Source organism: Chlorocebus sabaeus, chromosome 28, assembly GCF_047675955.1.
Source record: "Chlorocebus sabaeus isolate Y175 chromosome 28, mChlSab1.0.hap1, whole genome shotgun sequence".
Classification (NCBI taxonomy): Eukaryota; Metazoa; Chordata; class Mammalia; order Primates; family Cercopithecidae; genus Chlorocebus; species Chlorocebus sabaeus.
In genome coordinates this window covers 11240176-11263306 of record NC_132931.1, presented here as the reverse complement: position 1 = coordinate 11263306, position 23131 = coordinate 11240176, and the positions used below count along the sequence as shown (strand labels likewise).

The 23131-nt window shown below is 50.7% G+C and overlaps 1 protein-coding gene across 1 annotated transcript in view; it reads left to right on the top strand.

The window, feature by feature from the left end:
* The window catches only part of COL26A1 (collagen type XXVI alpha 1 chain), a 195626-nt gene that overhangs the window by 44004 nt on the left and 128491 nt on the right, over positions 1-23131 (top strand). Inside the window, 4 exon segments of the mRNA XM_073012720.1 lie at positions 19457-19475; positions 19477-19527; positions 19529-19558; positions 19560-19582. Of these exon segments, the coding sequence (XP_072868821.1) occupies positions 19457-19475; positions 19477-19527; positions 19529-19558; positions 19560-19582 (123 nt within the window).

Sequence of the window (23131 nt, the reverse complement as noted above, 5' to 3'; positions counted from 1 at the left end):
AGCAGTCCACAGGTGTGTCAGTCACTCCTAGGCATTGTCAGATATAATTTCATGTGCCTACAAGATCTCATTTGCCCTTGACCATAAACTCAGTGTAAAGCGTATGTAAATGAAGACTTTTTAAGGTAATGAGTACAAATGAACTTTGCAGCTGCTTGTATGATGTACGGTAGGCTTCATTTCAAGTAGATATAATATATAGAATTTTAAGCAAACTAAGTTGAAAAAGCAGGAAATTAGCCGTTGGAACCTGAGGTTCAGGCACCGTAAAACCTTTTCAGCCATGCACAGCAGAACCGGACTGGAGCCCGCCTCTGTTCACCAACCCCAGGCCTGGGCCTTGTACATCACCCTGGGGTGTGGGAGGGGATCACAGGGGCCACACAGCTAGTTTGGGGCCTTGTATGTGGCAGGGGCTCTGTGAACATTTGTGGAATCAGTGAGCGATGCCGCCTCAGCCCACACCATCCAGATCGAGCACGTTCGCTGGTAGCCAGCAGTGGGAGTCACGGGGCATGGGCCACACTGGCTGAGTTTATGGAAGCAAGGTGTTTGCATCCCAAGGAGCTAAAACCCCAAATGAAGGGGATGGTCAAGCTGGAGCAGGCTGGCTCTCACTGACCCAGACACAGTCTAGGAGGCTGTCCACGAAGGCAATCTGGTGTGACAAAATACAGACACCAGGACAGTGGCTCACCAGGCAGTGGCTCACACCTGTAATCCCAGTATTTTGAGAGGCCAAGGCAGGGGGATCATTTGAGGCCAGGAGTTCAAGACCAGTCTAGGCAACATAGAGAGACCCCATCTCTACAAAACTTTAAAAATTAGTTGGGCAAGCGGGGCACGGTGGCTCACGCCTGTAATCCCAGCATTTTGGGAGGCTGAGATGGGCGGATCACCTGAAGTCAGGAGTTTAAGACAAGCCTGGCCAACATGGTGATACCCCGTCTCTACTAAAAATACAAAAATTAGCTGGGTGTGGTGGCAGGCACCTGTATTCCCAGCTACTAGGGAGGCTGAGGCAGAATTGCTTGAACCTGGGAGGCAGAGGTTGCAGTGAGCTAAGATCGTGCCACTGCTCTAACCTGGGTGACAGGGCAAGACTCCGTCTCAAAAAAAAAAAAAAAAAAAAAAAAAATTGGCTGGGCATGGTGGCTTGTGCCTGTAGTCCAATTTGGGGAGCTGAAGTGGGAAGATCACTTGAGCCCAACGAGTTCAAGGCTGCAGTGAGCTGTGATTGTACCACTGCGATCTGGCCTGGGCGATAGAGTGAGACTTTGTCTTAAAAAAGAAAAACAAAAAGAAGTAGATACCATGTGGGTGAAGAGTCTTGTCTCCTTTCCTTACCAGAAGAGATGGCGCTAATTCAGGATTGTTATTATATTTTCATTATAAAGTACAATTATTGACAGTTTTTTTGTTTTTGTTTTTTGTTTTGTTTTGTTTTGATACAAGATCTCACTCTGTGGTCCAGGCTGGAGTGCAGTGGTGTGATCATGGCTCACTGCAACCTCCGCTTCCTAAACTCAAGCAATCCTCCCTCTTCAGCCTCCTGAGTAGCTGGAACCACAGGCATGCACCATTACACTTAGCTCATTTTTGCTTTTTTTTTTCTGTTTTGTAGAGACAGGGCGTCTCACTATGCTGCCTAGGCTGGTCTTGAACTCCTGGGCTCAAGCACTCCTCCTGCTTCGGCTTCCTAAAGAGATGGGATTCCAGGTGTAAGCCACTGGGCCTGCCTTATTTACAGTTTAATGGTAACATGTGCTATGCTTAGAAGTTTGCAGTCCACACATTTACATTCATATCGGTGTTATTGCCCTTGGGACTTCGGCTGCCCTGGGAAGATTAGCTGCTATATTGTAGATGGAAAACTGAGGTTGTAGCATTGAGATTTGCCCAAAACCATTTGGGTGGTAAATGGTGCAACCAGGACACCAAGCGTCCCCTGGTCTCACATTGTCACACCTTGATAGTATGTTTTGACAGCAGGTTGTTTTGGCAAGGATGCTTTCAGATATGGGTTGTAAAATCCCTACAACTCATACCTGTAAAAATGGGCTTGAACAACAAGGTCACTTAATATTTCACATATTGAGAAGTGAGTGGCTGCAGAGATGGCTAATTTGGCAACATCACACAGTCAAAGACCCTGCCTCCTGCTCTGCCTTCCCCAGGCTGTCTTGCCTCATGGCTCTAAGATGGCTGCCACTGCTCCAGTCATCACAACCTCACACAACTGTGTCCAGAAATAAGGACACAGCTTCTCTTCTTGCATCCCCTCTCCCTACTTATAAAAGCACCTTAGCTGACTTCTTACTTGTCATTGATGAGAACTGAGTGAACCTTCCCATATCTCGACCCATGCGATGATAATCGTGTCCACTTTTCTTAAACTTTCTGATATCTGGAATCTTAAGAAAACCAGGGGTTGATTAGTGAGGAAAAAGGAAGAGGAGATGACTGCTGGGATTCAAGTTTCATATTTGAGAGGTCAGTCATGTACCTGCTTCCCTCATAGTCTGTTCTTCTTTTTTTTTTTTTTTCCTTTTTGGGACGGATTCTTGCTCTGTTGCCCAGGTTGGAGTGCAATGGTGCGATCTCGGCTCACTGTAACCTCCACACTGCCCGACTCGGGTTCAAGCAATTCTCCTGCCTCAGCCTCCGATGTAGCTGGGATTACAGGTGCCCACCACCATGCCCGGCTATTTTTTATATTTTTAGTAGAGATGGGGTTTCACCACGTTGGCCAGGCTGGTCTCAAACTTCAGACCTCAGGTGATCCATCCACCTCAGCCTCCCAAAGTGCTAGGATTACAGGCGTGAGCCACCACGCCTGGCCACTCACAGTCTATTCTAAAGGACACAGTTATCTGGGGTGCCTGCTGGAGGGGGTCCTAAGCTAGAGGGGGTCCTAGGCTGTGGGGGTGAGGGATCCAAGGCTGCCTGTTTTGAACCATGTGATCCTCCTCCACAGCTGATGGGAACAGGGGTGAGCATTTAACCCAAAGCAACCAGGCCTGGCATGGATAGAGAAGTGGGACCAGTCAGATGCTATTCAAAGTGTGGCCTTTGAAGAAATAGGTGATCACAGCTGAATGCTAATCAGCAAACTCACTAGGCACATATTTCTTTTGAAGGAGAAGTTATTTAGACTTTCTGGTTTCTTCATCTGTAAAAACAGGAACACTAATAGCTCTGACCTGGTAGGGTTTTAAAATTTTTATGTATTAATCTCTTAAATTTATTTTTAAAGACAGGGTCTCGCTATGTTGCCCAGGCTAGTCTCAAACTCCTGGGCCTAAGCAATCCTCCTGCCTTGATCTCCCAAAGTGCTGGGATTACAGGTGTGAGCCACCACATCTGGCCTCTTGTGGTTTTTATAATGATTACAGGAGGGAAACATGACGTAGCAGTTGCTCAATAAATGTTAGTTATTCTTATTACCACTTTATATTCTGACTCCCATAAAGTAGACTGAGCTGCTTTCCTTACTTCTGTGGACACTGGCATCCCCTGGGGAGCTGCCACAAATGCACATTTCTGGGCTGATCCCCGGAGGAGGGACTGAGTCCATTGGTTGGTTTTGAGAGATGGTCCTTTTGAGGAAGACCACAGCTGCTGGGTCCTGTCCTAATCTTGGTTTCTGAAGAGGTCATCCACTGGCCAAATGCATCCTGGTCCATCCCATGATGGACATAGAAGATGATTACTGTAGTCTTTGTATTTCTAGAACAAATGCATAGTGCCTTACTGTATTTCTAGAACAAATGCAAATGCGCAATAGGTACTCAGTGAAAATGCTGGTCAGTTCCAGTTCTGGAAGTGGGCTGTCCACAGACAGTGCATTCCTCAGCAGGTGGCCTCCCTAAATGTCATCCTCCCTGAATGCTGGTGCTCCCTAAAATGATCCTCCCTGAATGCTGGTGCTCCCTAAAGTGATCCTCCCTAAATGTGATCCTCCCTGAATGCTGGTTCTCCCTAAAGTGATCCTCCCTCAATGCTGATTCTCCCTGAATGCTGGCGCTCCCTAAATCCTGATTCTCCCTGAATGCTGATGCTCCCTAAAATGATCCTCCTTAAATGTGATCCTCCCTGAATGCTGATCCTTTCTCATATGGTCCTCCTTCACATGATCCTCCCTAAGTGCCGACCCTATAGAAAGCGCTTGGCACCATCTCCCCCCAGCCTGTCCCCTCTGGCCCTCCTATTAATGGCGGTAATTGGGAATCACTGCTGAAGTGCTCAAAACCACACAGTCTGCTTGGCCAGATCACATACCTCTCAGCTGCCCCCTCCACGTGGGAAACTCAATCCATCAGTGGCCCCGCCAGCCCTTCCCGCCAGTGCGCAGGCAAGGAGCCGATGCTGCCTGTGGGACTGGCACTCAGGTGGGGTGGGCCCCGAAATTCCCCACCGTGGAAGCTGCTGGAGAATAAATGCAGATACCGAGGAGGGAGGAAGCCGAGAGGCTGGTGGCACAGCCGTGCTCCGGGCAGTGGTCATGCACTCCCAGAGCCCCTCTCCCTCCTCCCTGGATAGGAATCCACACAACTTTGCCCTCAGACCTCTGTGCTGCGCCCTGGAAACCATGTCATCGCCTTTGTGTTTTTGCAAAAAGATTTGGTCAGTTGCCACGGAGATTTCAGATCATCCTTTCCCTCTAAAAATCAATGACCTTAACTTTTCAATTCCTCCCCTGTGGTGCTTCGAAATGGACAGTTCCAGTAAAAACTATTATGAGGAAACGCAGGCAGGTCTATCTGCTATCCAAACACTCCTACTGTTTTTTGTGCCCTAAAAACTGATCAGGCCATGGTGTTACATACACTCGGCTATCCCTATGTGAACAAAACCACCACTCCCTGCGGTGTTGAGGCGGATGAGTGACGGGCAGGAACAGCAGCCTCAGAGACACTCATTTTGCTGGAAGGGATGACCCAATTTGTGCCAATTTGCCTGACGGCAGACAGACGATGGAGAAGTGATTTCAGGGGGCCGTTGGGGGGCTGTGGCCATGAGCACCTTCATGGACTGTGTCCATTTACCCCCACTGGACTCAGCCTCTAGCTTCTGCCTCTCCATCCTGCCCCAGCAGGTACTCCTGGAACCCCATTCTGACCCAGTTGTCTTCTTTAAAAACTTCCCATGTGTCGGCTGGGTGCAGTGGTGCAAGCCTGTAGTCCTAGCTTCTTGAGAGGTGGAAGAATCCCTTGAGCCCGGGAGTTCTGAGACCAGCTTGGGCGACACAGCAGGACCCCATCTCTGCAAAAAAAGTTCTTTAAAAAATAGCTGGGCATGGTGGCACGTACCTATAGTCCCAGCTAATTAAGAGGCTGAGGCAGGAGGATTGCTTGAGCCCAGGAGGTTGAGGCTGCAGTGAGCTAGAATTGCACCACTGCACTCTAGCCCGGACAACAGAGCAAGATGCTGTCCCTATAAAAACAAACAAACAAACAAATCTCATCCTACCTTCCATGTTTTCACCTCCTCTTTTCCAATCGAGTGAGTCTCCAAGCTCCTCCAGAGCCAACATGTCTCCACCTTCCACCCCCATCGAGTACGTATCCTGCTCGCCCCTTCCAGAAGGGGATGGGGAGTAGATGGGGCATCTACTCCACCCACTGTGGGCAGCTCATTGTACCCATGGGCAGCCCATTGCACCTGTGGGCAGCTCTTCCTGGCAGTGGTACCTCCTTAGCTTGAGTGATGCCTGTCTCCCAGCAGCCTCATGCTCTGACCTGACTCCGAGCCTTCTGGGGCCATGACAGAAAATCTGGCCCGACTCCCCTACAGGATCTTGGGACAGAGAACTGGCTGCCTTCACCATGGCCGTCAGCTTGTTTCTGCTCAATATTCCTGAGGGACCTGTCCTCAACAGCCCTCACCTGCCCTGCTAGAGAGGGTAGGTCTGAGCCTGAGGAGCCGTGGGACCTCCCTTTCACCTGACCAAATCCCGGGCGATGACTTTTCTTCCCATGGGAGCTCACAGCTCTAACTCTGACATTAGCCTCCACTCCCTCCCAGCTCAGTCGCCTTCTGCTTGTAGGACAGTGGCCACGGATATCTCCTCCCAGGGCTCTGGGTGGCAGTTTTTCTGCATTTCTATTGAACCTCATGGCAGACACAGGTAGAGTCCTCAGTGAGGTAGGAGATGGGACTTGACTCTGGAGATGGGGTGCAGACACTGGACCAAATTGAGGACTAGCTAAAAGAAGGAAGAGGTGAAAGCACCTCTCCATAAAACACACCCCCTAGCGCCATGACAATTTACCATTGCCATGGCAACACCCAGAAGTTACAGCCCCTTTCCAGGGCAACACCCTGATGACCCAGAAGTTAGCACTCCTTCAAAGTTACCACCCGGAAGTTACCGCTTAATCATATGCAAATTAAGGGGTGGGATATACAGAATTTATGACCAACCCTAATTTGCATATCATCGATGACCTTAATTTGCATCTTAATTTGCATATCATTAACATGGGTGTAAATATGAGTGAAGCGCTGCCTCTGAGCTGCTACTCTAGGCACACTGCCTGTGGGGTAGCCTTGCTCTGCAAGGTGCAGAACGTCTGCTGCTGTTGTGCATTGCTGCTTCGATAAAAATTGCTAATACCACTGGCTTGCCCTTGAATTATTTCCTAGGTTAAGCCAAGAACCCTCCCTGGTTAAGCCCCAACACTGGGGCTAACCTACCCTGCATCAGTGAAGCAGATTCTGAGCCAGAGTCTAACATGGAAGGTGTTTATTAGGGATGACTTTTAGGATGAATCCTTGGGGAAGGGAGGGGACTGAGGCAGGAGTGAGCAGAAGGTCTCCATATAGGCCAGGACAGTTGCCCTAGACCCCAGGAGGCTCTGCAGCTGGGATGGTCCTTCAGGGTTGTCCCCAGGCAAAGATATGTCCAGGCTTTTCAAGTGCGCCTCCACCAGTCACAGGATGGAGGGTGCCTCGGGAAGAGCTGGGACCTTGGATGAGGTGATTCTGAGCAGCTGAATGATGGATGTCTGTTGACAGCACTTCCTGTAGCTGGGGCTAAAAGCCTTTTTCATTGCAGGGGATCTGGGTGGCACAGCCCAACATCTACCTCAAGGGCTGGTGGGCATGGAGGGGAACAAGGTGTGTTCCTGATTCTATTTTCCTAGTAAGACAGCCTGGGATGGCCTTTGATTTGTAGAGGTCACAACTCACACCGTTGACTCACGCTGAACTTATTGTTGGCAAGAACCTCTACATCCCATCTGAGGCTGGTCCTCTGGACTCTGGGGCTGCAGTGCAGGACTTCACATTCGCCTGGTCATATTTCATCTTGTTAGACTTGGCTCCTTGCTGCGGCTGCGCAGATCTAGCTTGGATCCCAACTGTCTCCTAAGACCCAAGCCCCTGTCTCTGCTGGCTCCTGGTCTTCCACAGTTCCCAGCAGCAGTTTGCTGCCTCGCCAGTCAAGGTCTTCCTCTCCTAGAGGCATGGCCCCAAGAAGACAGACAGCCACATGCCAAGACCCAGGTCATCTGACTGTTTAGCAAAGTGTTTAAGGGTTGCCTGTTGACTTGTTGCATGGCCTTGTTATTTACTCCTTCCTGTGCCTCAGTTTCTTTATCTGTAAAAGTAGAATAATAACAGTACTTATCACCCAGAGTTGGGTGAAGATGATCAGGACACCTTGCTTAGGTTGCAGAATGAGGAGGGGAAGAGAAACCACTCCGTGTATTTGGCTGGGGTCTGAACCACACTCAACTCTCATCTCATTGGTTTCAAACAAGAGTAGGGATAGTTCCTCCTCCTTGCTATTTTTTCTGGTCCTTGAGGGACATGGGTAAGAAGGACCTATGAGGGGATATTTTATTTGCTCTCTGACTATCCACCTGTTCTCATTAGCAAAGTGGATGGAGCATGGGGTTGGGAATGAGAAGGCTGAGTTTCAAGGCACAAATTTACTACGTACTCGTTCTGTGACTTGTGGTCTTTTCTGGAGTTTCTTATCTGTAAAATTCATGCATGTCACATTGTTGAGAAGATCGAACAGAGGAATGTACACATATTCAATTGCCAGGGCTGCCATGCCACTGACTGGGTGGCTTAAACAAAATAAATTTATCTCTTCATAGTTCTGGAGGCTGGAAGTAGAAGAACAAGGTGTGTTACCACCTGATCAGGGTTCTCACCCACTTAGCAGACACAACCAAAATACTGAAACAGCAGGTGTTGCAGCAGAGAAAGGGTTTAATTATTGCAAGGCAACTGAGCGAGGAGGACAGGAGATAGTTCTCAAATCCACCTCCCTGAGATTTCAGAGGCTAGGATTATTTTTTTATTTATTATTTATTTATTTATTTATTTTGAGATGGAGTCTCACTCTGTCACCCAGGCTGGAGTGCAGTGGCGCGATTTCAGCTCACTGCAACCTCCGCCTCCTGGGTTCACACCATTCTCCTGTCTCAGCCTCCCAAGTAGCTGGGACTACAGGTGCCCGCCATCACGCCCAACTAATTTTTTGTGTTTTTAGTAGAGACAGGGTTTCACCATGTTAGCCAGGATGGTCTTGATCTCCTGACCTCATGATTCGCCCGCCTTGGCCTCCCAAAGTGCTGGGATTACAGGCGTGAGCCACCATTCCCAGCCCGAGGCTAGGGTTTTTAAGTGGTTTGGTGGGCAGGGGGCTAGGGAATGGGTCCTGCTCATTGGTTGGGCATGGACTCTTAGGGGTGTTAAAACCATCTTTGTGCACCAAGTCCATTTCTGGGTGGTGGAGGGTTATGAGTCGCTGGTCCAGCTGGTGTTCGTTGGTTCATCGGTTCATCTGAATGCAAACTCTAAAAAATATTGCAAAGACCAGTCTTAGGTTTCATAATAACATGACTCCTGAATACTAAGTTATTACAGAAGAGCAAACTAGGGAACAATGGTGGGTTCTCATTTTACCGTACCTGCATCTTAGCAACTTTTGGTTGTTGTGAAAGAAGTTGTGTGACTAAGGATCATTGTTCTTGAAAAAAGAAGTTTATTAATCTTGTTGGACAGCCTGCCCGGGACTAGGACAGGAAGGTAGTGAATTATTAGTGATTACTGTCTATTGAAATGACTGTACATGTGATCATGCATGAAGGATGCAAAGGTCAGAGAGAAAAGAAAATAAACATAACAAACATCTTATGATTTAGCTCTCCCTGGTTCAAGAGATTCTCCTGCCTCAGCCTCCTGAGTAGCTGGGATTACAGGTGTGCACCACCACGCCCAGCTAATTTTGGTGTGTGTGTGTGTGTGTGTGTTTGAGACGGAGTCTTGCTCTGTAGCCCAGGCTGGAGTGCAATGATATGATCTCAGCTCATTACAACCTCCGCCTCCTAGGTTCAAGTGATTCTCTTACCTCACCCTTCCAGAGTGCTAGGATTTCGGGCATGAGGCACCACACCCAGTTATTTATTTATTTTTTTCTAATTTTTTTGTAGAGCTGGGGTCTTGCTATGTTGCCCAGGCTGGGCAAACCTTAGTTCTAACAGAGCTTCTTGAACACAGTTGGCAGGCAAGCCCACTGGCGCTGGCCTCTCTGAGGGACTGGGCAGGTGTGGCCAGGTAATTAGGACAGAGAGAGCAGGTGTGGTGCTGGGGAGCTGGGCCTGAAGCTGGACACCCCCAACCTTGAGATGGCTCAGATCCTGCTGGGGCTGAGGTGCTGGCACAGACCACAACCTGGAGCAGCTGCTGTGGTTGAGCTGAGTGACTGTGAGTGGGAGGGGCTCCTTCTGGGATGCAGGGCTTGGGGTCAGAGCAACAGAATTTTACCACGCCTGCCTTGTGCCCGCCGTCTTCAGGAGCTGGGAGTCTTCCCATAGGACGAAGGCTAAGACAGAGGCATACAAGGGGCCCTGTGGGACAGGAGGACCTTTACTGGCTGGAGGGTCAGGGAAGGCTCCCAGGAGGGACACAGCCACTTCTGTGCTTGAGAGGGCGCCCTCTGGTGGTAGAGATAGGAGACTGCAGGCTGGGAGGGCAGGAGGGGCCGAGGTTCAGGACCGCCATGGGAGACGCGTCAGGACAGGGACTTGGAGGCACGGTGCTTCATTGAGTGTAAGGAGGCAGGGAAGGGAGGGAGGAAAGGAGAAGGTGGAGTCTGGGTGATTTGCTCCTGGTAAGAAAACGGGGAATTTAGAGGTGCTGGTCTCCAAGCTGGAGGAGCAAGTCGGGGTTGAAGAGTGATGGATTCAGTTGGATTGGACAGGTTGGCATTGTGTGTACTGCAGTGTCCTGTGGGACATGAAGGTGTGTGACCACTGTCTAGGCAAGCAGGCAGGCACGGTGGTGACTCAACAGGGGGGCAGGACAGAGCTCAGGATGAGGAAATGAGGGCAGACTGTGTGGTTCTGGTGGACAGGCGGGGGGCGGGGGGGCGCACTGGCAAGGCCTTGGGGCCTTGCAGAATTGCTTGAGTCCAGGAGGTCAAGGCTGCAGTGAGCTATGATAATGCCATTGCACTCCAGCCTGGGCAACAGAATAAGACTCCGTTCCTAAAAACAAACAAACAAACAAACAAAAACCAAAAACAAAACAAAAAACAAAAGCCCTGGTCTCTGACTCAGGTTCAGGGGCTCAAGTGTCCTGGGGAGGGAGGGGACGCATGAGATCAACTCTCAAAGCAAAGTTCAGTTAGGAGCACTGGGGCTTGGGTAGAGGTGGTGAGGTAGGAGGTGGAACTTGACTCCGGAGGCAGAGCTTGGACGCCAGACCAAATTGAGGACTAGCTAAACGAAACAGGTTGGGGCAGAAGCACCTCCGCATAAGACATGTCCACCAGTGCGCCATGTCGGTTTACCATTGCCATGGCAACACCAGGAGTTACCACCCCTTTTCATGACAACAACCCAACAACCCTAAAGCTACCACCCTCATCCTGGAAGTTTATACATAAACCACCCCTCAATTTGCATACAATTAAAAGTGGGGCTGACGCAGTGGCTCATGCCTGTAATCCCAGCACTTTGGGAGTCCGAGGCCTGCGGATCATTTGAGGTCAGGAGTTTGACACCAGCCTGACCAATATGGTGAAACCCCGTCTCCAAAAATTAGCCAGGTGTGGTGGCATGCGCCTGTAATCCCAGCTACTAGGGAGGCTGAGACAGAAGAATCCCTTGAACCTGGGAGGCGGAGGTTATAGTGAACCAAGATTGCATTGCTGCACTTCAGCCTGGGCCACAGAGCGAGACTCCAAAAAAAAAAAAAAGTGCGTATAGATTTGAATGTGTGCAGCCCTGCCTCTGAGGTGCTACTCTGGGCACACTGCCTCTGGGGTAGCCCTGCTCTGCAGGGAGCAGAGCCGTACACTGCCACTTCAATAAAAGTTGCAACACCACCGGCTTGTCCTTGAATTCTTTCCGGGGAAAAACTAAGAACCCTCCCAGGCTAAGCCTCAATTTTGGGGCTCCCCTGTCCTGCATCACCAGGGATATGGGGGGAAGAGGCTGCTTCAGCAGTATCTCTTAGGATGGCAGGAAGCCTCGGAGAGGGGTTGGCTGGTAACATTCAGAGATGGGCATGAACCTGGGAAGTGTTCTGAAGGTCCCTCTATCCCATCATTACATGATTTCCTGAGATCACTTAGCACTCGTTTTCTCTATTAACCCCCAATTAAGGATTTGAGGGCTCAGCTAAACCACAGAGTCAAACGCTTGGTGGGGTGAAAGTGCTGTGCAAGCAAGCCTTGAGCTGGTTGTGGCTTGGGATAGCTTGATTGCTCCTCCCCCTCAGTGAAGTGGGCCTCTTGCAAAAAAAAGAGACTTGGGGCTGGGCGCGGTGGCTCACGCCTGTAATCCCAGCACCTTGGGAGGCTGAAGCAGGTGGATCACTTGAGGTCAAGAGTTCCAGACCAGCGTGGCCAACATGGCGAAACCCAGTCTCTACTAAAAATACAAAATATTAGCCTGGTGTGATGTCGGGTGCCTGTAATTCCAGCTACCTGGGAGGCTGAGACAGGAAAATAGATTGAACCCAGGAGGCGGAGGCTGCAATGAGCTGAGATCGTGCCATTGCACTCCAGCCTGGGCCGCAAGAGTAAAACTCCATCTCAAGAAAGGAAAGGAGAGGAGAGGAGAGGGGAGGGGAGGGGAAGGGAGAGGAGGGCAGAGGAGGAGAGGGGAGGGGAGGGGAGGGGAGGGGAAGGGAAGGGAAAGAGACTTGGCGGGAGCAGATCTGTCCCCAAGGCCTTTGCTAGGAGTGAGTTTACTGTCTTGGACCCTCCCTGAGTGCTCAGCTGGGGAGAAGGGAAGGCAAATGAGGAAGGAACATTGCTGAGATGATGCCCAGAGATAATACCAGTCCCTTGCCATCCTGATGGAGGCTGCCAGGAGTGTGTTCATTTCTTGGCAGTTCGAGGACCAGGCCTGCCACGTCCCAGTTCTGTCCTCCTGGGTCAGTCCTTCCAGGAGGGTCGTGAAAGGGACGTATGTCTCCTGCTAAGCACCTTTCCAGGTGCAGTTATTTTATGGCCCCCAAAGCACTGTTCACCCACTGCTGTGCACCTGCCATAGTCAGGAGCTGAAATGTGCAGGTGGGCGGTGGCAGGACGACACTGCCAGACAGCAGACAGAGGCAGACAAAACACTCAGGATGCAGGGATCCTAGGGGCAAGACCATGGGGGTCCCCACAACCACGGGTACCTGGGGGTGCACAGGCTTTAGAACTCCATCTGGAAAGGTCTGGGGCCCCCTTTCCTTGTCTCTGCCTCCCTTCTTCATTGTTTTTGGCCAGGTTTTGATTTTTGGAAGCCATTTCCAGCCCATTTAAAGACCAAATGTTCTGGAGACGGTGATTTGAGGTATTTGGAAATGTTTTCCAATTCACAGCTCATTTCTCTATGGAAAGCCCTGACTCAGTGTGGTTCAGAGATGCTGGACGGTCTCTGTTCTAGAACCCTCGGGGCAGATCTCAGGATCCCACAGTAGCCCATCCTGAGGAAAGTCACCTCTCTCCCTCTCTGTCTGTCTCTCTCTCTCTCTGTCTCTGTCTCTGTCTCTCTCTCTCTCTCTCTCTCTCTCTCTCTCTCTCTCTCTCTCTCTCTGTGTGCGTGTGTGTGTGTGTGTTGGAGTCTTGCTCTGTCTCACAGACTGGAGTGCAGTGGCGTGAACTCGGCTCACTGCAACCTCCACCTCCTGGGCTCAAGCAATTCTCCCGCCTCAGCCTCCCGAGCAGCTGGGATCACAGGCACCTGCCACCACGCCTGGCTAATTTTTGTATTTTTATCAGAGACGAAGTTTTGCCATGTTGGTCAGGCTGATCTCAAACTCCTGACCTCATGTGATCCACCCATCTCGGCCTCCCAAAGTGCTGGGATTACAGACATAAGCCACTGTGCCTGGCTCACCTCTCTTTTTGGAAACACACATGGAGTGCTTGGGCTAGAGCTGAGGCTTTGCAGTAGAATCAAAGGAAGGGCCCAGGCTGCTGAAGTCTCAAACAATTTCAGGACCTTTTTAATTGGCAGAGGTGGAATTCACAGTTTGTACTGGGTAGGTGGGATCCCGCCAGTCCTCGCGCCAGAAAGACTAGACTCCCTTTGCAGCTCAGCCTCTGGTTTGAGCTGTAGCTATGGGCAGATGAAGTTTAACCTCAGACTTTCTTTTCCCATCTGCAAACTAGGACTGTCTTTAAGCTGTTATTCCTTTGTAGGGTTTAAGTAGCCAGTTGATTAAGAATGCTGCCTTGATTTAGGTAATGTTGCATGATTTACACACTACTGACTGAGACGTGTTCGTTTAGTCCTCATCATAACCTTTTTTTTGAGATGGAGTTTCACTCTTGTTGCCCAAGCTGGAGTGCAATGGTGCGATCTCGGCTCACTGCAACCTTCGCCTCTCAGGTTCAAGCGATTCTTCTGCCTCAGCCTCCCCAGTAGCTGGGATTACAGGTGCCCACTACCACGTTCGTCTAATTTTTTGTATTTTTAGTAGAGACCGGGTTTGGCCACGTTGGCCAGACTGGTCTCGAACTCCTGACCTCAGGTGATCTACCTGCCTTGGTTTCTCAAAGTGCTGTGTTTACAGGCGTGAGCTACTATGCCCAGCCTCATCATAACCGTAAGAGTTAGATTTTAAGTATAACTGAGGCTCAGAGAAGGGACATCACTCTGCCTAAGTCATACAGCAGGTTTGTTGCAGAACCTGGTTTTAAACTAGGTTTCCTGGTGCCTGTGAGGAGGGGGCTCAACTTTTCACTACTTTTCCCTTTTCTTCCATGTGGTTGTTTTGTTTTGTTGAGACAGGGTCTGGCTCTGTCACCCAGGCTGGAGTGCAGTGGTGCGATCATAGCTCTCTGCAGCCTTGATCCCTGATCCCAAGCGATCCTCCTGCCTCAGCTTTCCGAGTAGCTGAGACCACAGGCACACGCCACCATGCCCGGCCAATTTTTACTTTTTATTTTATAGAGACGGAGTCTTGCCGTGTTGCCCAGGCTAGTCTGGAACTTCTGGGCTCAAGTGATCCTCCCACCTCAGCCTTCCAAAGGGCTGGGATCACAGGTGTGAGCCACTGCACCCAACTGCTTTCATGTATATTTGACTGTGCTAGTACTGGTAATATGTGTTTTCCTAGAAAATTGTCCAGTAGTCAGGAGTTTGAAATTTTTTGATGTAAGATTATACCTAATATTTGCTTATACATTTAAATCTCTGTATGGATTTTTTTTTTCTTGTTCTTCATGTCTATTAAACCTGTGTTTAGCTGGGTGTGGTGGCTCACACCTGTAATCCCAGCCCTTTAGGAAGCCGAGGTGGGAGGGTCACCTGAGCCCAGGAGTTTGAGACCAGCCTGGGCAACATGGCCAGATCCTGTTTCTACAAAATATGCAAAAGTTAGCCAGTGTGGGGGCGCACACCTGTGGTCCCAGCTACTTGGGAGGCTGAGATGGGAGGATTACGTGAGCCCAGGAGGTTGAGGCTGTGGTGAGCCATGATCATGCCACTATACTCCTGACCTCAAGTGATCCACCGGCCTTGGCCTGCCACAGTAGTGGGATTACAGGCATGAACTACCACGCCCGTCCTGAACTCATGTCTTTCTTCAGCTCTTGTAAATTTTCTTGTTATTTCTTCAAGTACATGCTTCTCTTTGTTCTTTTTTTTTTTTCTTTTTTTTTTTTTTGAGACAGTGTCTTGCTCTGTCACCCAGGCTGGAGTGCAGAGGTGGATCTCAGCTCACTGCAAGCTCCGCCTCCCGGGTTCACGCCATTCTCCTGCCTCAGCCTCCCGAGTAGCTGGGAATACAGGTGCCCGCCACCATGCCCGGCTAGTTTTTTGTATTTTTTAGTAGAGACAAGGTTTCACCGTGTCAGCCAGGATGGTCTCGATCTCCTGACCTCGTGATCCGCCCGCCTCGGCCTCCCAAAGTGGTGCGATTACAGGCACGAGCCACCGCGCCCAGCCCTCTTTGTTCTTTTTGATCTTCTCTTCCAGAGCTACTACTAGATAGATGTTGGCCCTTGGTCTTCCTCTAGGTCCCTTGTTGCCTGTTTCTGTCTGCTTTCCGTCTCCTTTTCTTTTTGCAATGTCTTCTGGGGAAGGTCACAGCTTAGATTTGCAGTTCATCAGTTCGCTTTTTAGCTGTTTCCATTCTGTTTTTCACAGTCATACATTTCACTTCTAAGATATTGAATTTTTTAATTTCATATATATTTGTGTGTGTATGTGACAGGGTCTTGCTCTGTCACCCAGGTTGGAGTGCAGTGGCGCGATCATGGCTCACTGCAGTCTCAAACTCCTGTGCTCCAGCGATCCTCCTGCCTCAGCCTCCTGAGTAGCTGGGACCACAGGAGTGTCAGGGACCATGCCCGGCTAATTTTTGTATATTTTTGTAGATACCATGTTTCACCGTGTTGCCCAGGCTGGTCTAAACTCCTGGGGTCAAGCTATCCACCCGCCTCAGCCTCCCCAAGTGCTGGGATTACAGGTGTGAGCCACCACGCCTGGCCAGAATTTTTTAGTGAGTGATACATTGTCTTATTTATTTGAGGGGATTAATTATGCTTTTAAAAATTGTCTCCATCTATTTGCTTTACTATTTTTTAAGGGGATGTGATTTATTGCCTGTTGAGTTGGTGCCTTTCTTCCATGATACTGGCCTTTTTTCCTTAAATAATTTGAAAGTCTTGGTATCTGGGGTTTTCCATTAGCTTGTTTCTGTTTCCTGAGAATTTGTCTGTTGGTGGGCTGGAGGTATGGATGAAGAATGGGAAACGAGTGTGTAAGAATTCATTTATCTGTCTGACTTTGAGAGTGACCCTGTTTCTCCTGGAGGTCACCAGCAATTTTTTTTTTTTCTCTTTTCAATCCCCCATGACTGAAAGGTCACCAGCTTTTGAGATCACCCAGCACCCACTCCTCTGACCATACCTACCTTAGGACAGGTGAATCCAATGCCTGATATATATATATATTATACATATATATATATATATTTTAATAGAGACAGGGTCTCACTCTGTCACCCAGGCCGGTGTGCAGTGGCACTATCATATCTACATATCTCTACATATCCATAGATACAGGTATATCTATCTATCTATCTATATAGACATAGATATAAAGATGTATCTATAGATATCTATACCTATAATATATCTATATTTTGAGATGGAGTCTTGCTCTGTCACCCAGGCTAGAGTGCAGTGGTGCGATCTCGGTTCACTGCAACCTCTGCCTCCCGGGTTCAAGTGATTCTCCTATCTCAGCCTCCCGAGTAACTGGGACTATAGGTTCATGCCATCAAGCCCAGCTATTTGTTTTTGCATTTTTAGTAGAGATGGGGTTTCACCATGTTGGCCAGGCTGGTCTCGAACCCCTGACCTCAGATGATCCGCCCACTTTGACCTCCCAAAGTGCTGTGATTACAGGCATAAGCCACCATGCCCGGCCGTATATATATATAATTTTTGTAGAGACAGGATCTTGCTATGTTGCCCAGGCTAGTCTAGAATTCCTAGGCTCAAGCAATTCTCCCGCCTTGGCCTCCCAAAATGCTGGGATTATGGGTGTGAGCCACCACACTCAGCCTCCAATGCCTGATTCCTGAAACCAGCAGGGACTAAGACCTGGGTCCTACCTGTCCAGCTCCTTCTATGGTAGTCCCCTAACCAATCACTCTGACGGTCACCTCTGGGTCCCTCCCGTACCTCGTCATCTGCATCTGTGCCCCCTTGTGGCTCCCAGCTTCAGCCCCAGTCCTCTTTTGTTTGTTTCTGGCTGTGATTTTCACCTTCGATGTGGGCCCATCTACTTTCTGTCTCTTAGGGACGCTTCCAAATGTCTGGTCCATTGCTTCTCTCTTTCAATGCCCTTAAGGACTTATTTTTCTTATTTTATTTTAATATTATTTTTAGACAGGGTCTCACTCTGTCACCCAGGCTAGAGTGCAGTGGCACGATCACAGCTTACTGTAGCCCCAACCTCTTGGGCTCAAGTGATCCTCCTGCCTTAGCCTCTTGAGTGGCTAGGACTACAGGCGTGCACCACCACAGGTAATTTTAAACATTCTGTAGAGATGGGGTCTCGCCATGTTGCCCGGGCTGGTCTCAAACTCCTGGGCTCAAGTGATCCATCCTCCATGGCCCCAAAAGTGCTGGGATTATGGGCATGAGCCACCATCTAGCCCGGGACTTATTTTTCAATTTTCAATTTCTAGGCTATGGGGATGGGAGGAGGAGGTGGGAGCACCTTGACCTGATCCCGTATTGTTTGTGTACTTTCCTTCCTCCCTCCTTCTCTCCACTGCCCAGGCTCGCTGCCCCTTGCTTCTTGTACTCTGAAGGCATTTATTCCCTAGCCTGTCAGGTCACAGGTCTCTTCCTTTCTCCTGCCTCCTCCCTTTCCTTCAGCTTCTGACTCTCTTTCTTTCTCTCTCTCTGGCTCTTTCCCTCCTTCCCTCCCTCCCTCCCTCTCTCTCTCTATTCTTTCTCCCTCTTTCCCTCCCTTCCTTCCTCCCTCCCCGTTTCCCTTCCTTCCTTCCTTCCTTCTTTCCTTCCTTCCTTCCTCTCTCTCTTTCTTTCTCTCCTTCCTCCTCCTTCCCTTCCCTTCCCCCTTCCCTTTCCTTCCTTTCCCTCTCCTTCCTCCCTCCCTCTCTTTTCCTTCCTTCCTTTCTTCCTTCCTCCCTACCTCCCTCCCTCCCTCTCTCCCTTCCTTCCTTTCTCTCTTTTCTTTTCTTTCTTTCTTTCTTTCTTTTCCTTCCTTCCTTCCTTCCTCCTTCCTTCCTTCCTTCCTTCCTTCCTTCCTTTCTTTCTTCTCTTTCTTTCTTTCTTTCTTTCTTTCTTTCTTTCTTTCTTTCTTTCTTTCTTTCTTTCTTTCTCCTTCCTTCCTTCCTTCCTTCCTTCCTTCCTTCCTTCCTTCCTTCCTTCCTTCCTTTCTTTTCTTTCTTTTCTTCTTTCTTTCTTTCTTTCTTTCTTTCTTTCTTTCTTTCTTTCTTTCTTTCTTTCTTTCTTTCTTTCTTTCTTCTTTCTTTCTTTCCCTCCCTTCCCTCCCCCTCCCTCCCTCCCTCCCTCCCTCCCTCCCTCCCTCCCTCCTTCCTTCCTTCCTTCCTTCCTTCCTTCCTTCCTTCCTTCCTTCCTTCCTTCCTTCCTTCCTTCCTTCTTTCCTTCTTTCTTTCTTTCTTCAGGGTTTCACTCGGTTCCTGAGGCTGGAGTGCAGTGGCGCGATCATCGCCACTGTGATCCTGGGTTCAAGCCATCCCTCTGCCCCAGCCTCCTGAGTACTTGGGACTACATGTGTGCGCACCACGCCTGGGCTAATTTTTTAATTTTTATTTTGTAGAGGCAGGATCTCATTATGTGGCTCAGGCTGATCTTGAACTCCTGGGCTGAAGAGATCCTCCTGCCTCAGCCTCCCAAATTGCTGGGATTACAAGTGTGAGCCACTGTGCCTGGCCTGGCTGCTTCTCATTGCAGGCTAGACGTGCCGTGGTCTCTGTCCGCTCTGTGCCTGTTCCACTGCTTGCCTTCCCTGCTGGCTGTGTCCCCTCTCATGGCCCCCACACGTTGGTTGGTTGGTTGGTTGGCTAACTTATCTTGCAGTACTCTGCTGGTGGCCTCAGGGGCCTGCTGGGCGAAGTGCCCTGTTCCCCTTCCTGTAGCTCTTGTGCTCAGCACGTGGTGGAACCTGTTACCTGCTGTTCCTATGGACTATGTCATCTCCTCTCCCCACCAGGGTGAGATTTCCAGGGGCAGGACTGAGTCTTTTTCACCAATTCCACACTGAGTGGTCGGTGACGGAATGATGCCAAGGCTTGGTGGTCAAGGGTTGTAAGTGTTCTCTCTTCCCCTCAGACCGAGACAGAGGGTCTCAGTGGACCCCTCATCCAAGAGAGCAAGCCTCCACCCCAGATTTGTGGGGACCCCCTCCTGTCCCAGCACAACCCCCTGACCTGAAGTTGGCAGCTCTGGGAACAGGCACGGCTCATGTGACTGTTGCTCTCTCCACAGGCACTGGTGCCATCACACGGGTGACAAGGACGGTGTCCTGCCAGGTGCAGAATGGCTCGGAGACGGTGGTCCCAGCGTGTGTACCAGAGCTGCCGGTGGCCGGGGCCCCTGTGCCAACCTCGTGAGGTAAAGGCCGCCAGGCTAGCCCGCTCTGCCTTCCCTCCCGTTCCCTCGGACAAACCCAGTCCTAGGACGGCTCTGGGAGAGGCTGGGCTGTGCTCACAGACAAAGGCTGAGCGTGCATTTATGAAGCACCTTCTGTATATAAGGCATGGGTGTGTGTATATGGGGGTATATATGTGTGTGTGCATAGATGTCAGAGACGTGCTCCCACCGCAACAGAACCACACAACCCAGTGGGCGTTTGGCAGGCAGAAGACCACCGAGGTCGGGGAAGGCCAGGTAGGGCTGAAGAGGGAACGGGCCAGCTTTGTGGCTCCGGGCTGGAACGAGGGGTTACAATGACCTTGAAATCCAGCCTGCCTTTGGCCCCGACCCTCACAGGTCTCGCCTCTGTCAGCACCGCCCCACTCACCAGGCATGTCCCTCTCACTGCCCTACTTATCACTGGACCTGCCCCTCACCAGGCCTGCCCCTCACCAGGCCTGCCTTTCACCAGCCCTGACTCTCACGAGCTCCACCCTTCACCAGCCCTGCTCCCACCAGCCACGCCCCTCACCAGCCCTCCCCCTACCAGCCCCGCCCCTCACCAGCCCCGCCCCTCACTAGGCCCTCCCTCTCACCAGCCCTGCCCTCTCACCAGCCCTGCCCTGTCACCAGCCCCGCTCCTCACTAGGCCTCCCTCTCACCAGCTCTGCCCTCTCACCAGCCCTGCCCTGTCACCAGCCCCGCCCCTCACTAGGCCCTCCCTCTCACCAGCCCTGCCCTCTCACCAGCCCCGCCCCTCACTAGGCACTCCCTCTCACCAGCCCCCGCCCTCTCACCAGCTCCGCCCTCACTAGGCCCTCCTCTCACCAGCCCTGCCCTCTCACCAGCCCCGCCCCTCACTAGGCACTCCCTCTCACCAGCCCCGCCCTCTCACCAGCTCCGCCCCTCACTAGGCCCCTCCCTCTCACCAGCCCTGCCCTCTCACCAGCCCTGCCCTGTCACCAGCCCCCGCTCCTCACTAGGCCCTCCCTCTCACCAGCCCTGCCCTCTCACCAGCCCTGCCCTGTCACCAGCCCCGCTCCTCACTAGGCCCTCCCTCTCACCAGCCCTGCCCTCTCACCAGCCCCGCCCCTCACTAGGCACTCCCTCTCACCAGCCCCGCCCTCTCACCAGCTCCGCCCCTCACTAGGCCCTCCCTCTCACCAGCCCTGCCCTCTCACCCAGCCCCTGCCCTGTCACCAGCCCCGCTCCTCACTAGGCCCTCCCTCTCACCAGCCCTGCCCTCTCACCAGCCCTGCCCTGTCACCAGCCCCGCCCCTCACTAGGCCCTCCCTCTCACCAGCCCTGCCCTCATCGCCAGCCCCTCCCTCTCACCAGCCCCGCCCATAGTCAGCCCTTCCCTCTCACCAGCCCTGACCAGACCACAGCCCTCAGGGGCTCTTCAGAATCCGCAGAGAGATATCTTGGAGTCAGACACTGGCATTCACGGTCTCCAAAGTTCCAACTCTCCTTCTTTTCCCTTCCTCCTCCTCTCCATGCCCTGCTTAGCTCCAGGGACTGGCTTCCCCAAACCACTCTCCCCACAGCCAGTCAGCCTGGGGCCTCTACCCAAGCACCGCGCAGCGGCTGCCCTCAAACTCCAAATCCCTTCCCCTCCTTTGTGCCCTCCCTAACGGGACACTTTGCATGAGTCAGGGCTCTCCAGAGAAACAGAACTAATAGGACGAGTTGGGGGAGAGGGAGAGTGAGGAGAGAGACTGAAATGGTAAGGAACTGGCTTGTATGATTATGGAGACTGGTGATTCTTCCAAACCTGCAGGGTGGGCTGGCTGCTGAGACCCAGGGAAGACAGCTGACGTTGCAGCTTGAGGTGGGAGGCTGGCTGCTGGTCAAATGCCTTCTTCCCCCGGGGAGTCAGTCTATTTCTTAAAGCCTTCAACTGATTGGACAAGGCCCACCCACATTTATAGAGGGCAACCTGCTTTACTCCAAGTCTACTGATATAAATTAATCTTGGCCGGGTGTGGTGGGTTCACGCTTGTAATCCCAGCACTTTGGGAGGATGAGGCAGGTGGATCACTTGAGGTTAGGACTTTGAGAGCAGCTTGGCCAACATGGCAAAACCCAGTCTCTACTAAAAATACAAAAATTAGCCAGGCGTGGTGGCGGGCGCCTGTAATGCCAGCTACTCAGGAGGCTGAGGCAGGAGAATCGCTTGAACCCAGGAGGTGGAGACTGCAGTGAGCCAAGATTGCGCCACTGCACTCCAGCCTGGAAAAAAAAAAAAAAGATTGCTTACGATGGTATCTGCCATGTTTCTCCACTGTTGCATAGTTAGTTATCTTTCCCTTTGTCATTTATATGTACGTTGTGGGGAGACATTTGAAACCTGTACGAATATCCTGTTTCTCATCACACTATCATCTTGCTTGCAACAGTTAATGCTATGGTGTTTGTCAACTGGTGATTTCCTGTTTTCATTCTTTAACTAGTAGAGATGCTTCACTTAGGACACCTATTGCATACAAGTGTTTTGATACAGGTCATTCTGCAAGGGAATGGCTAGGTAAACGGAATGTCATTCATTTTCAGTTTTATTAGAAAGAGCTGCTTTTGCTGGGTGTGGTGGCTCACGCCTGTAATCCGAGCACTTTGGGAGGCTGAGGTGGGCGGATCACCTGAGGTCGGGAGTTCAAGACTAGCTGGCTAACATTGTGAAACCTAGTCTCTACTAAAAATTACAAAAATTAGCTGGATGTGGTGGCGGGCACCTGTAATCTCAGGTACTTGGGAGGCTGAGGCAGGAGAATCGCTTGAACTGGGAGGTGGAGGTTGCAGTGAGCTGAGATAGCGCCATTGCACTCCAGCCTGGGTAACAAGACCAAACTCCGTCTCAAAAACAAAAACAAAACAAAACAACAACAACAAAAACCTGCTTTTAAATGCTGTACTAGAGAGATGGCCAGTGGGTCCAAAATAATTTAACACCCACATCGAAAAAAAAAAAGCTTCTTCCTTTTCCGCAGAGGGTACAGACACTCCCTATTTTCTGCCTTCCACACTTCCCCAGGAGCTAAATTCCAAGACCCTCCTGCCTTTCTCGTCGTCAGCAGGAGTTTCAGATTACTAGGTCATGGCCTCTTGATTTGGGAACAGCTTCTGAGAAGAAAAGTCTTTGAAGTCTGATCTGTTTGTGACACTGACAGGCTGGGCTTTGGCTTAGAGCTCTGTTGGAGAAGTGGCTGTCCTATTCTTTCTTTCTGTTTGTTTATTTGTTTTTTTTGTTTTTTGTTTTTTTTGAGACAGGATCTTGCTCTGTTGCCCAGGCTAGAGTGTAGTGGTGCAGTCATGGCTCACTGCAGCCTCCAATTTCTGGGCTGAAGTGATCCTCCTGTGCCAGCCTGAGTAGCTGGGACTACAGGCATGTGCCACCATGCCTCACTAATTATTATTATTTTTTTGGTAGAGATGGGGTCTCACCATGTTGCCCAGGCCGGTCTTGAACTCCTGGCTTCAAGGGATCCTCCTGCCTCAGCCTCCCAAAGAGCTGGGATTACAGGTGTGAGC